Source organism: Pantherophis guttatus, chromosome 8 (assembly GCF_059756535.1).
Source record: "Pantherophis guttatus breed Tessera chromosome 8, ASM5975653v1, whole genome shotgun sequence".
Taxonomy (NCBI): Eukaryota; Metazoa; Chordata; class Lepidosauria; order Squamata; family Colubridae; genus Pantherophis; species Pantherophis guttatus.
The window spans coordinates 11,435,050-11,448,958 of record NC_142070.1 but is presented as its reverse complement, the minus strand read 5'-3'; the positions used below and the strand labels follow the sequence as shown (position 1 = coordinate 11,448,958).

The 13,909-nt window shown below is 45.5% G+C and overlaps 1 protein-coding gene across 1 annotated transcript in view; it reads left to right on the top strand.

Moving 5' to 3' along the window:
• Nucleotides 1-11,161, top strand: part of SCD5 (stearoyl-CoA desaturase 5) — a 44,448-nt gene extending 33,287 nt beyond the window's left edge. Inside the window, exons 3-5 of the mRNA XM_034431181.3 lie at nucleotides 1,637-1,842; nucleotides 8,031-8,263; nucleotides 10,948-11,161. Of these exons, the coding sequence (XP_034287072.2) occupies nucleotides 1,637-1,842; nucleotides 8,031-8,263; nucleotides 10,948-11,138 (630 nt within the window). The 3' untranslated portion in view covers nucleotides 11,139-11,161. The remainder of the gene's footprint in view (nucleotides 1-1,636; nucleotides 1,843-8,030; nucleotides 8,264-10,947) is intronic.
• The last annotated feature ends 2,748 nt before the right edge of the window (nucleotides 11,162-13,909 follow it).

Genomic DNA, 13,909 nt, shown 5'->3' with positions numbered 1-13,909 from the left:
TCACACACAGGCCATGCCTATCCCAGCTCCGTGAATGGGAAAAATGTCACAAAATGTCATGTGGTGGCAATGTGACACCATGAGTTTGACACGCGTGTTATAAATGATAATTATAGTAAGTGAGTGAGAAAAAGAGGATGCAAAGGAAGAAAAAAATGTATATAAGTAAAGGAATTATGTATTCAGTTTAATCCTGAGCAGGCATTGCTTGGGATTGTACAGCGCCCTGGTCAACCGGCAATTTAGTTTGCAGAATTATTTATTTTCCAGTTTTTATTATCCAGGTAAATCTTAGAAGCCACCGAAGAGAAACCCAGCAGCTGGTTTCTTGGCTCTACAACAGAGAAGTATTTGAAATGACATAGACTATAGCAGGGTTGTCAAACTCCCGGCCCGGTGACTGGAGGCAGTGGTGGGATTCTACCGGTTCAGACCGGTTCGTGCGAATCAGTAGCTCTGACGATCAGCTGAGAGCAAACCGGTTCGCTCCGACGCTTCAGCTGGGAGCGAACCAGTTCGTCCCGATGATCAGATAGGCCCACCTGTCTACCCACTCTATTTTCCTACCTTTATCTCCTCAGCTGATTGCCGTGGCAGAGCCGATTGCCGCGCAAATCAGCTGCGTTACTCCTCTGAAGAAACCAGGAAGTGAAACTTTCTTCAAATTGCGCAGACGCACACAGCGCTCGTCCATGAGCGAAGCATGTGATCACCAAAATGGTTGTTAAACCGGGAGGATCCCACTGCTGACCGGATGTGTCATGCGCTAACCACATACATGCCTGGTATAGCGAAGGGGAAAAAGTCCCGATATATCTCGTGACACTGCCATGACGATGTGAGTTTGACACCCCTGGGCTATAGGGTGAGAGATGTCTGCACCTGCTACAGTATTTATATGTTAAAAATAAGCCCATTTGCTCTCCTCCTAGAAGCTCAGGTGTTGAGGTAAAAATACTTCCGAAGTCTCATAGGAGGTAGAAGCAACAAAATAGCCAGAGGGAAATTTCCTTTGGAAACTAAGCCAGCTGCTATCTTTGATAGTACTTGACATAAACAGTTGTTTTTCTGACAGAGCAAACAATGCTGTTGCTTGTCCCAAAGGTGCTTTTTCAAAAGGCAATTGGACTTTCTTTGTTTTTCTTTGAAGATGTTTTTGCTTCTCGTTCTTCAGAAGTGAAGAAGCTTCTTGGATGAGAAGCAAAACGTCCTCAAGGAAAAACAAAGGAAGTCCAGTTGCTTTTTGAAAAAGCACCTTTGGGACAACCGTGACCTGGATGACTGAGAATCTCCAGAGACAATCATCATCTTCCTTTAACGACCCCATAATCCCTTGAGGGGGTGGAGTCTCGGCAACTGAATGGAGCTAGCAGAGTGATTTAATGACCGGTTGCCCTTCCTGTTGCCAATGCAGAGTTTTGTTCAGCAGATATATTCCCAGTGTGCCCCGAGAGAGAAATATCTGCCTCTACATAGGTTCGAACTCACAGCCTCCTGATTGTGAGGCAAGAGCTCCATCTCTAGGCCACCGCCCCACTCCAATCTCCATAGACAACGCTGTTGCTTAAAAACACAACATGGGCAAGCAAGGTCCACAAAACCATGACACTTTATTTTCTCCTTCTCTTTTGTGCAGAATGATATTTTTGAGTGGGCCCGAGACCACCGAGTGCACCACAAATACTCCGAGACGGATGCTGACCCGCATAATGCCCAGCGGGGATTCTTTTTCTCCCATATCGGCTGGCTCTTTGTTCGGAAGCATCGTGACGTCATTGAGAAAGGAAGAAAACTGGATTTCAGTGATTTATTGGAGGATCCGGTGGTGATCTTTCAGAGAAAGTGAGTGATAATCATAAACACGAGTAGGGCTGGAAATACACTGGTGGTCCATCATAGCAGGTTTTCAAGTCAAAGTTAGCCAGCTTTTGGGATTGTAGTTGGGCAGAGGTGTCAAGTTTCGAGGTCGTCTCAAATAAATTGCATTTCAAACAAAGTCTTTGAAGAAAAACTCCCATTTATTAAGCACGACATTCTAGCTCCGACTCATCACAGCCAACACTGACTTCCAGACCCAAAACCCTCCCTTTCCGTTCCCCACTCCCCTGCACTCATTGGCCATCTTCCAAGTCACTCTACCCCTAATTTACTGCTCCAGCACAAAGGAATTTCCCCCCTCCCATCCCATCTCCTAGGGGATATTATCTCCAGGGAAAATAAGTAGGTGAAAAGTCAAACGTCCCTTTCCAGACGCCTCCGCTTCTCCTTCTTATGTCAGCACTAGAGTAACTGTAGCTTGAAATGCTGACAAGAGGATTGGATTAGATCAGCAAAGCTGGCTAGGGAATTCTGGGAGTTGAAGTCTACCAATCTTAAACTTCTCAATCTGGAGAAACATTGGCCTAGATTAGGGGTCAGCAACCCACGGCTCTGGAGCCACATGTGGCTCTTTCATCCCTCTGCTGCGGCTCCCTGTCGCTCAAAGTATGCGTCACCACCGCCAATGTGCGACACCTGCCGGCATGTGATTTATTGAGCTTTTCAACCACCGGTAGACCAACCATGGATAAATCCAAGAAAAGAAACGTTTCAGAAGAAAACAGAATGTTTACTTCAACTACATATGCTAGTTTTGTGGTCGCTCAGGAAATAGCACAGGAAGGGTTTTGTGGCTCCCGGTGTTTTCTTTTCTGTGGGAAACAGATCCAAATGGCTCTTTGAGTGTTTATGGTCACTGACCTCTGGTCTAGATGACCCCCAGCGTCCCTTCCAACTCAATGACTCTATGATAATTAGCATTTTCCAACTAAGGGCTTGTAGAGTTGCATTAGTGATTTTTCAGAGGTGCAAGTCCATGAAGGAGAGGACTTATGAATTTAACAAACAGTGCCATTTATAGGACTGTTATGGTGGCCGCGATACATTAATTACTCCACAGAGTTGAGCACAAAGTTCATGGAAAGTTGGAAGAACAATCCCACATTCGTGGAAAAACTGTATAGAGTATACAAAACTCTCTTATAAATAATGACACAATTGGGGATTGGGATCAATTCCTGCATAAATAAATTTATTTTTTTATTTTTTATTTTATTTCAGATTTCTATACCGCCCTTCTCCTTTCGGACTCAGGGCGGTGAACAGCCAAAGTAAAACACTTTATACACAAAAGTTAAAATAGATTTAAAATAATTAAGTAAATTTGGCCCATAATTTAAAACATTTCAATTTAAAACCAATTTCAAATTTTAAAAACCCATCATATGACTTTGTCCATGAAGATTAGCCAATCTGAAAAACTACGGCGATAGTTGGCTTGCTGAATTTTGGGGGGGAAAGATTTCTAATTCTACAGGTGCATTGATCTCTGACTGAAATAATCAGTCGCTAATACTGCTGGGAACATCTTAATTTAGCCACAATTCCTGCTTTGTTTCTCACCTGAGTCTTACTTCAAAAGAAAAGGGAAAGGAAAGAACGAAATGAATAGACCTGGATAACAAAAGAAACCACCAGCCAGGCTGAAAAGCAGCTTTTAAGAATATCCCAGCATGGAAGAAAACACACACACACACACAAACATTTAAAGCATTAAAAATGGACTTAAAACATTAAAAAGATGCTTTTAGAAAGAACGGGCTCAAAGAGATCTCCCTTCAAACACAGTGAGTTGCACAATGCTTCTATTATTAATCCCACCCCCATTAAGACTTAAATAACCCCAAACTGCCCTTTTATTCGTTTCTTGGATACATGGATGTCTCACATTTTCACCAGGGATTTTTTATTCCCATAGCCACAACCTCATGGAGTAGTCTAAGTGGGCTGAAAGAGGGAGCGACAACAGGGGTGAGCTTCAAAAATTTTAGCAAAGGGTTCTCTGCCCAGTTGTTGGGTGGGCATGGCCATGGTGGGAGTGGCCTAATCGGCATCCTGCATCACGGAGTGTGTGTGTGTGTGTGTGTGTGTGTGTGTGATTTTGCCCTCCCCAGGCTCCGGAGGCTTTCCTCAAGCCTCTGGGAGGGTGAAAATGACCTCCCCAGACTCCAGAGCAGGGGTGGGTTCTAAATTTTTTTACTACCGGTTCTGTGGGCGTGGCTTATTTTGTGGGTGTGGCTTGGAGGTCATGTGACTAGGTGGGCGTGGCTAGCTGGTCAGAGTCATTTCTGGAAGGTCCTCACACTTACGACCAGTCCTCGCACTTACAACCCGACTCATTTGTTTGCTTTTAACACTGATCAGCTGCAGGAGGGCCCTTTGAAGCCCTGCGGCAAGAGTTTAAACAGTTTTTTTCCCTCTAGTCATCAGCTGGGACTCAGGAGGCAGCAATAGATTGGGGTGGGACCAAATAAAAGGTAAGAATAACGTGGGGGGAGGGCAGGGGAGGAGAGAACCGGTTCGGTGATGTCATATTGTCACCGCTACCGGCTCGGCCGAACCGGACCGAACCGGGAGGAACCCACCACTGCTCCAGAGGCCTTCTGGAGGCCAGAAACAGGCCTGTTTCCAGCCTTCCTGATCTTCCAGTAGGCCTGTTTCTCACCCTCCCCGTATGCGCCCTGCACTTACCTGCATCCAAAATGGGCCACGTGGGGACTCCTGGGAGGGGTGGGGCCAGCCAGGAGCGGGATTTGGGGGTCTCTGAACTGCACAGAATCTTAGCTAGAGGTTCTCCCGAACCCCTGAGAACCCCCAGCAACCCACCCCTGGGCAACATCCAGTGGCTGCGAGTGGATTTGAACCATGGAAAGCAAGATGGTTCAGAAAAATTAGAGAAAGCGTTGGACAAGGAAGGGACCCTGGTTTCCAGAGGTTTCCGAGCTAAAATGAGGAATTTTCAGCAAGACAGCCTGATGACACCGTAAAAATCGATACATTTTTAGTGAAGAATGCTATGAATGCTTATGCTGCAATTTGCTACGCCATGGGAATTTGTCGCTTTTTTTTTTTTTTTTTGAGTAGAAGGAAAGCTTCTTTGTTCCCGTTAAAAAGAAAGAAAACATGATGACAGCAGAAGGAAGGGGAACATCATCAGGCGTGAGAAACAGGCAGAATTTTATCTCTTGGGGGAGTCGGGCATAAAATGCTTTCCAAGCTTCTGCATGGAGGAGAAAGAAATCTTGACAAAATGACAATTACTTCAAGAGGGATGGTTCCAAACAAAGGAACAGACTCTTGTGCCCTCCATGCACACAAAGGCCCTGAGTGATAAGGGTGCTGTTCATGGCAGCTTGCAGAAAGATAAATATTTTGAGGTGGTAGAGGAGGTGAAGGACAGACATTTTAATAGATTCCCTAGCTGAAACATTTTATCTAGCAATGTTAACTGAAAAAACATCTCTTTTTTCCCCCCCAGCTGGAGGTTAGAATATTCTTTTTATTTCCTGGTGAAAAAAGCAACTAAAGAGATTATTATTATTCTTATTCTTCTTATTCTTATTCTTCTTCTTATTCTTCTTCTTCTTCTTCTTCTTCTTCTTATTCTTCTTATTCTTATTCTTATTTATTGAATTTATATACCGCCCTTCTTCCCGAAGGGACTCAGGGCGGTGAACAGCTGAAAATTAAAATAACATACAATATAAAAGTTAAGATAACTAAAAAATAAATTAAATTAATTGCCTCCGCCCCCCCAATTTAAAACCCCAAGCTATACAATTAAAAACTAACCCATAAAACCTATTCAGGCCAGGCCAGCTTGCTGAAATAAAAACGTCTTCAGGGTCTTACAGAAAGTGCGGAGATCCGGGATCACCCGTATTCCAGGAGGTAGCTCGTTTCAGAGGGCGGGTGCCCCCACAGAGAAGGCTCTCCCCCTGGGGGCCGCCAGCCGACATTGCTTGACTGACGGCACCCTGAGGAGGCCCTCTCTGTGCGAGCGTATTGGCCAGTGGAAGGTTATCGGTAGCAGAAGGCGGTCTCGTAAATACCCTGGCCCTAAGCCATGGAGCGCTTTAAAGGTGAGAACCAACACCTTGAAGAGCACCCGGAAGACCACCGGGAGCCAGTGCAGCTCGCGCAGGAGAGGTGTTATATGGGAGCGCCATGTCGCTCCCGTAATCACCCGCGTGGCCGCATTCTGGACCAGTTGGAGCCTCCGGGTGCTCCTCAAGGGGAGCCCCATGTAGAGAGCGTTACAGTAGTATAATAATCAAAAGTTTACAGGTGTCAAGGAAATGCTCATGCTAATTGTGAAGATGGCAGCAGACTTGGGTAGAGATTTGAATCAGAATAGAGCAGGAAAAGACCTTGTGGAGGTCTTCTAGTCCAGCCCCCCTGGTCAAGCAGGAGACCTTATATCATTTCAGACCAATGACTGTCCAATCTCTTCTGAAAACCCTCCAGTGATGGAGCACCCACAATTTCTGATGGCAAGCTGTTAATTGTCCTCACTGTTAGGAAGTTTCTCCTCAGTTCCAGGTTGCTTCTCTTCTTGATTAGCTTTCATCCATTGTCTCTTGTCCTGCCCTCAGGTGCTTTGGAGAATAATTTGACCCCCCTCCTCTTTGTGACAACCTCTCAAATACTGGAATACTGCTATCACGTCACCCCTAATTCTTATTTTCTTTAGACTAGCCAAACCCAAAACCTTCAGCTGTTCTTCATATGAGCCACAGTGGTGCAGTGGTTAGCTTGACCCCCTCCTCCTCTCTGTGGCAGCCCCTCAAATATTGGAAGACTGCTATCATGTCTCCCTTGGTCCTTCTCTTTACTAGACTAGCCATGCCCAGTTCCTGCAACCCTTCATCGTGTATGTTTTAGCCTCCAGTCCCCTAATCATCCTGGTTGCACATTTACCCTGGGATGCTGCAACTATCATAATAGCAATAGCACTTAAACTTATATACCACTTCACAGTGCTTTACAGCCCTCGCTAAGTATATTTTACAGAGTCAGCCTATTTCCATCAGCAATCTAGGTCCTCATTTTACCAACCTCGGAAGGATGGAAGACTGAGTCATTTCCATTTCATTTTATTTGATTTATATACCGCCCTACTCCTGAAGGACTCAGGGCGGTGAACAGGCACAAGATAAAACACATAGAATACAAAAATTTAAGAGCAGAAGTAAAATCGAATTAAATCAATTTAGCCCAAGACAAATTTAAAACCCCAGGTTAAGAACAAATTAAAATTTACATTAAAATTTACATTAAAAAGAGAATGGGAGGGATTAGGCCAGATCAGCCTGGTGAAATAAAAAGGTCTTGAGAGCGCGGCGGAAGGTGCGTAGATCCGGGATCCTCCGTATCTCCGGGGGGAGCTTGTTCCAGATAGTAGGTGCCCCCACAGAGAAGGCTCTCCCCCTGGGGGCCGCCAGCCGACATTGTTTGGCCGACGGCACCTGGAGGAGTCCCTCTCTGTGAGAGCGTACCAGCCGGTGGGAGGCCGTTTGCGGCAGCAGGCGGTCCCACCTTGACCTGGTAAGAATCGAACTACTGAACTGCTGGCAGCCGGCAGTCAGCAGAAGTAGCCTGCTCTACTGCATTCTAACCACTGCACCTCCGCATGTTACGTACTTGGTTTGCCAAGTGCATTAATAACAACAATGAGGCAATAACAGGAAAGAGGTTTTACACTGCCATAAAAGAGTAGTTAGGTGGACACTGTAAATTATTAAGAGCCGCAGTGGCACAGTGGTTAGAGTGCAGTACTGCAGGCTACTTCTGCTGACTGCCGGCTGCCTGCAATTCGGCAGTTCCAATCTCACCAGGCTCAAGGTTGACCCATGCTTCCAAGGTGGGTAAAATGAGGACCCAGATTGTTGGGGGCAATATGCTGACTCTGTAAACCGCTTAGAGAGGGCTGTAAAGCACTGTAAAGCAGTATATACGGTAAGTCTAAGTGCTATTGCTGTTGCTATACGGTTTGGTGCCCAGGCCTTTGATCATCATATATTGACAACCTATCTCCCATTATTTTTCCTTCTCACTTGGAATCATGGTTACGGGATTCTGGAATCATAGTTACGGGAAATATTGCCTCGTATAACCCAGTCACCCCTGTGTTTTTCTTTCTTTCTTCACAGGTACTATAAAAGTTCAGTTGTGTTGATGTGTTTTGTCATTCCTACTATCGTGCCTTGGCATTTCTGGGGCGAGAGCATATGGAATTCATACTTCTTGGCTTCTATTCTCCGCTACACCATCTCCCTCAACGTTGCTTGGTTGGTCAATAGTGTGGCTCACATGTATGGAAACAGGCCCTATGACAAAAACATCAACCCTCGGCAGAATGGCTTTGTCACTTTCGGAGCTATCGGTGAGTTGCCTAGTTTTGGGAAGGGTGGCCTTGAGGTTGCTTTTCTCCAGACTGCTTTAATGGTGCTTTAGGGACGTACACAGCAGTGGTGGGTTCCTCCCGGTTCGGTCCAGTTCGGCCGAGCCGGTAGCGGTGACAATATGATATCACTGAACCGGTTCTCCCTCCCCCCGCCCAGCCCACATTATTCTTACCTTTTATTTGGTCCCACCCCCAATCTATTGCTGCCACCTGAGTCCCAGCTGATGACTAGAGGGAAAAAAAATGTTTAAACTCTTTCCGCAGGGCTTCAAAGGGCCGTCCTACAGCTGATCAGTGTTAAAAGCAAACAAATGAGTCAGGTCATAAGTGCGAGGACTGGTCGTAAGTGCGAGGACCTTCCATAAATGTCTCTGACCAGCTAGCCACGCCCACTTAGTCACATGACCTCCAAGCCACATCCACAAAATAAGCCACGCCCACAGAACCAGTAGTAAAAAAATTTAGAACCCACCCCTGGTACACAGGTTGTGGTGAAAAAGAAGATGGCAGCTGTGTTGGTGGGATCAAGGGTTTTCTTCTTTTTTATGGGTGTTTTATGAAATCTCCAAAGGCAGACAATATTAAGAATTTCTGGTATGGGTGAGAAATTAAACACCTCCTTGCCAGGAATCAACACCCAGATTAACACCAAGATTAACAAAATAGACAGGGGTGGGCTGCTGGGGGTTCGCAGGGGTTCAGGAGAACCTCTAGCTAAGATTCTATGCAGTTCGGAGAGCCCCCAAATCGCACTCCTGGTTGGCCCCACCCACCCCGCCCCTCCCAGGAGTCCCCATGTAGCCCGTTTTGGATGCAGGTAAGTGCAGGGTGCGCACCGAGGCTCGGGGAGGGTGAGAAACGGGCCTACCGGAAGATCGGGAAGGCCGGAAATGGGCCCATTTCTGGCCTCCAGAGGGCCTACGGAGCCTGCGTAGGCAGTTTTCACCCTCCCGAACGCTCGAGGAAAGCCTCCGGAGTCTGGGGAGGGCAAAAACGCCCCCTCCCTGTTGTGGTGTAGGAGGCCGACATGGCCACGCCCACCCAGCAACCAGACAGAGAACCCCTTGCTAAAATTTTTGAAGCCCACCCCTGAAAATAGAGCAACAATGAAGAAGTGAACAATATCCCAATCAAGGGATCAACATCCCATTCAAACAAACAAGCTAACAATAAAGAACAGCCTAAACAAGGAACCACCAAGATCATTTCAGCCAACAATGACAGAGCAAGCCACTAGTATACCAAATGACAGCAATTCCCGCTCCCTTTTAGCACTGATGGTGTTACCTAGTTTGGTAATGAAATGTTTGAAAGAACATACAACATTATTTTTTTAGAACTCTTTCTTCAGCTACAGTACATAGTAAACTAAGCAAGAGTGGGAGGAAGAAACAATGTCTTATGTTAAATTTATAGAATCTTCATTTAATTATTATCTTAATATGGAATGTCAGAATGTTTACGGCGTGACTACTATTTTGAGACAACCCAGGAGCAAAACACAGGACACAGGCTTGTCTTACAAACAGTGGTTTATATACAAGATGTCTGTATACATACATACATGTGGTAGGCACATACCAGGCAATCAATCAATCTTCAACTCTACACGGAGAGCTACAATGCAGATAGAACACAACGAGAAGAGTGATACACGAGGAGAGAGAGAGAGAGACGCCCTCTCATGGCCTCCCTTATATAGACAGCTTCTTAAAGCGGCAATAACCCTGCTGACTCATCCTCAGTCTTAAAGCGGCAATAACCCTGTTGACTCATGGAACATGGCAGGCATTCTAAGCACTATCAGAGGTGAGTTTTAGATTGTTATGCAGGAGCTTCCCCAAAGTTCTTAAGAAACATAATACAGGTAGTCTTACGCCCAAAATTGACCCCAAAATTTATGTTGTTAAATGAGAAATTTGTTAAGTGAGTTTGTCCTACTTTACGACTTTTCTTCCCACATTTGTTAAGTGAATCACTGCAGGTGTTAAGGCAGTAACCCGGTTGTTAAGTGAATCGGGCTTCCCCATTGACTTTGCTTGTCAGAAGGTCGCCAAAGGGGAATCACATGACCCCGGGATGCTGAAACCATCCAAATGTAAATCACAAGACCCTGGGGATGGTGCAACGATCATAAGTGTGAAAAACAGGCATAAGTCACTTTTTTTCAGTGACGTTGTAACTTTGAATGGTCACTAAACAAACTGTTGTAAGTCGAGGACTATCGGTAGTTCCCATTTTGAGAGGATAAAATCTAATCATCCAACATAAGTGGAAAACAGAAGTAAAGGGAACAAGAAATCAGGACATTGGCTTGTTGGAACATTTCATTTTGGACGCCCTGTCCAAAATACTTCGTTACAGGACGTAGCTCTTAAAATCCTTTTGTTGGTCAAAATCAGTAGTGGTATTCACTTACTTTCGCTACCGGTTCGGAAATGTGAGTGCGCACGCCACTTCTGAGCATGCGCAGAGCTGGCGTGATGACGTCCAGGCGGGTGGGAGGAGTTTCACCCAAACCAGATAGAACCAGTAGAATAATGAAAATAATAGCTGTTCCTCCATGAAAATGTCTACTGCCTCTGCTTGTTGATACTATATTCTGCTTTTTCCTTCTCTATCTTTGACCCTACTTTTCATTTCCTCTGGGTTCTGTTTTCCAGGAGAAGGCTTCCATAATTACCACCATACCTTTCCGTTTGATTATTCGGCCAGCGAGCTTGGCTTGAAGTTCAACCCAACCACATGGTTCATTGACTTGATGTTTTGGTTGGGTTTGGTCACTGAGAGGAAGCAAGCACCCAAGGAGATGATCAAAGCTCGCAGAGAGAGAACTGGAGATGGTACTTCTTGAGAAACAAACCGACTTCTTGAATTCAGATGCTGCTGTATGTGTCGTTTGTATGTTTCTTCATTGAGGGGGGCTTCTGTCCCAAACCTTCCCCTTATAACAAAAGTAGTATTTTTCATTGAATGACGGCCAAATTCATTTCTGGAGAAATGTCATTTTCCTTTAGTGCAGTCCTTTTTCTATGGCAGAAAACACTTTAAATATTCATTCATCTTCCAAGAAAGGTGTGAATTTTCCCATAATGTAATGCCCTTCCGATTCGTTGAACTCTAGTTCCCCATAATCCAAAGGCAATTGTGGCTTTTGGACGTGTGAGTCCAACACATCTGGAAAACACCTGGTTGGATGGAAAGACTCAATGGGCAGTCCTTGGGGTTGTGGGTGCTAGATCTACTGAAGGCATGAGATCTACCAACCATGGGGCAAAGCATGATGGTTTTGCCTCTAGACATACAGAGGTCCATCTGACATGTTGCACTCTGATGTAGAATGTAAAACTGGCTAGGAAAAACTGGGCAGCTTACTTACTTACCTGGTCTAAAGCATCCCTTTAACTCATAAACAGGTCACTAGATGTGCTGAATACGATACATTAGACTTTCTGAATGCTCTCTATGATTTGAGGGAATGCTCTAGGGCAGTGATGGCTAACCTTTTTGCCATTGCGTGCCAGGAGCGGGGGGGTCACGCACACATGTGCCCACACCCATAATTCTATGCGCCACGCCCCCACTCCCCCCCCCTCACTGGAAGTTGGCAAACGGGCTGTTTCCGGCCTCCGGAGGGCCTCCGGGGGGATGGGGAAGGCCATTTTCACGCTCCCCAAACTCCTAGAAAGGCTCTGGAGGCTGGGGAGAGCAAAAAAACGGGCCTTCCGGTCCCACCGGAAGTTGGCAAATATGCTGTTTCTGGCCTCCGGGGGGCCTTGGGGGGGTGGGGAAGGCTGTTTTCGCCCTCCCCAACCTCCTAGAAAGGCTCTGGGGCCTGGGGAGAGAGAAAAATGGGCCTTCCCCACCACCACCCAAGGCCCTCCGGAAGCAGGAAACAGCCTGTTTCCCTACTTCCAGTGGGCCCTTGAGCTGAGCTCGCATGCCCAACAATATGGCTACGCATGCCATAGATTCACTATCACGGCTCAGGAGGATCCTCAACACAGTCTCCTGCAGTCGTGCATGACAGGACAAGCTCATCAGCAGTAGGCCATCTTCCTTTAAAGCAGGGGGAGGGGTCTCAACTTTAAGCCTGGCGGACTTCAACTCCCAGAATTCCCAAGCTGGCTGGGGAATTCTGGGAGTTGAAGTCCGCCAGGCTTAAAGTTGCCAAGGTTGGAGACCCCCCTGCTTTAAAGGGTAGCTAAAAAAACTTCTGATACCCCCCCCCCAAAGAATGTAAAATCCCTCCATCTGCACTTGGTTTTAGCGGAATTGATTGTAGAATTAAAGCTGTCTTAAATACTTTTTTTTTAAGATTACATATTATTTAGTATTAAAAGCAAACGATATTTGATTTGATGTAGTCGTCCTGACAATACACCATCCTTCTCCTTGCCCTCATCGTCTGCAGTAAATATGGTCACTGATCACGCTAGTTGGCAATGAACTGTAAAGCCAATTCCTACTATCCAATTCATGTCACGAACTCTAATCCAGTTCGTGTTATCTGAACGAAGAAGCTCTGAATGTACTACTACTTGGATACACACAGTGGTGGGATTCAGCCAGTTCGCACCACTTCAGGAGAACCGGTTGTTAACTTTCTGAGCAGTTTGGCAAACTGGTTTTTGGAAGAAATCATTAGGCAGAGAACCGGTTGTTAAATTACTTGAATCCCACCACTGGATACACAATGCATCTCTTAACAGAATGAAGGCACTTACAGTTCTTTAAATGAAAGGAAATCAACTGTTTAATTTAAAATAGCTCTGTCATGCCTCTTCCTCAGCTTTGGTCTTGGGGTTTCTTGTATACCATTAAAAGGACTCTTTGAAAAGAACTTTCCCCCTTGTTTAAGTGAAAGTGTAGCTTGGTAGGTGTGAAGAAGAATTCATGAAAAATGGATTGCTACATCCACCCGTGAAGCGAATGGGAAAGTATTGTAAATTATCACATGATCTCCATGATCAAAGGCAGTGTTTTTCCACCATGGCCACTTTTAAGATGGGTGGACTTCAATTCCCAGAATTCCCCAGCCAGCATAGGATAGCAGAGCTGGCTGGGGAATTCTGGGAGTTGAAATCCACCCATCTTAAAGTGACCACGGTGGAGAAACACAACTCCAAGGAAATACCCCCGAACTGTATTCCTATATTGATGCAAAAGGACCTAAAATATAATCAGTTCCAGGAGATATATAAAATATAATATATAAATTATATAAAATATACTATCCCACCAGCCAGCATTATTTGGATCATGATTCAGTATTATTGTTCTCGGTAAGATGTCTTTTTTTTCCTTCTTCTTCTAATTGCCTGCTTCTAGCTTTTACTATTTAATAGATCCACAATGATGCCTGTGACCTACCCTGCTGTTTCTGTAGAGGAAGGCTGGAAAAAACGATTAAAAAACCAGGACTCTGTGGCACTTTTTAAAAATGGGCACATTTTATTCCTGCATAAACTTGGGGGGATTACAGCACACTGCATCAGATGCGCGTAGGCATCTGATACAGTGAACTAGCAGCCAAGAAAATCTGTGCAATTTTGCATTTGTCGGTCTGCTTAGTGCAGGGGTCCCCATCCCCTGGTCCCACGGACTGGTACCAGGGCGTGGCCT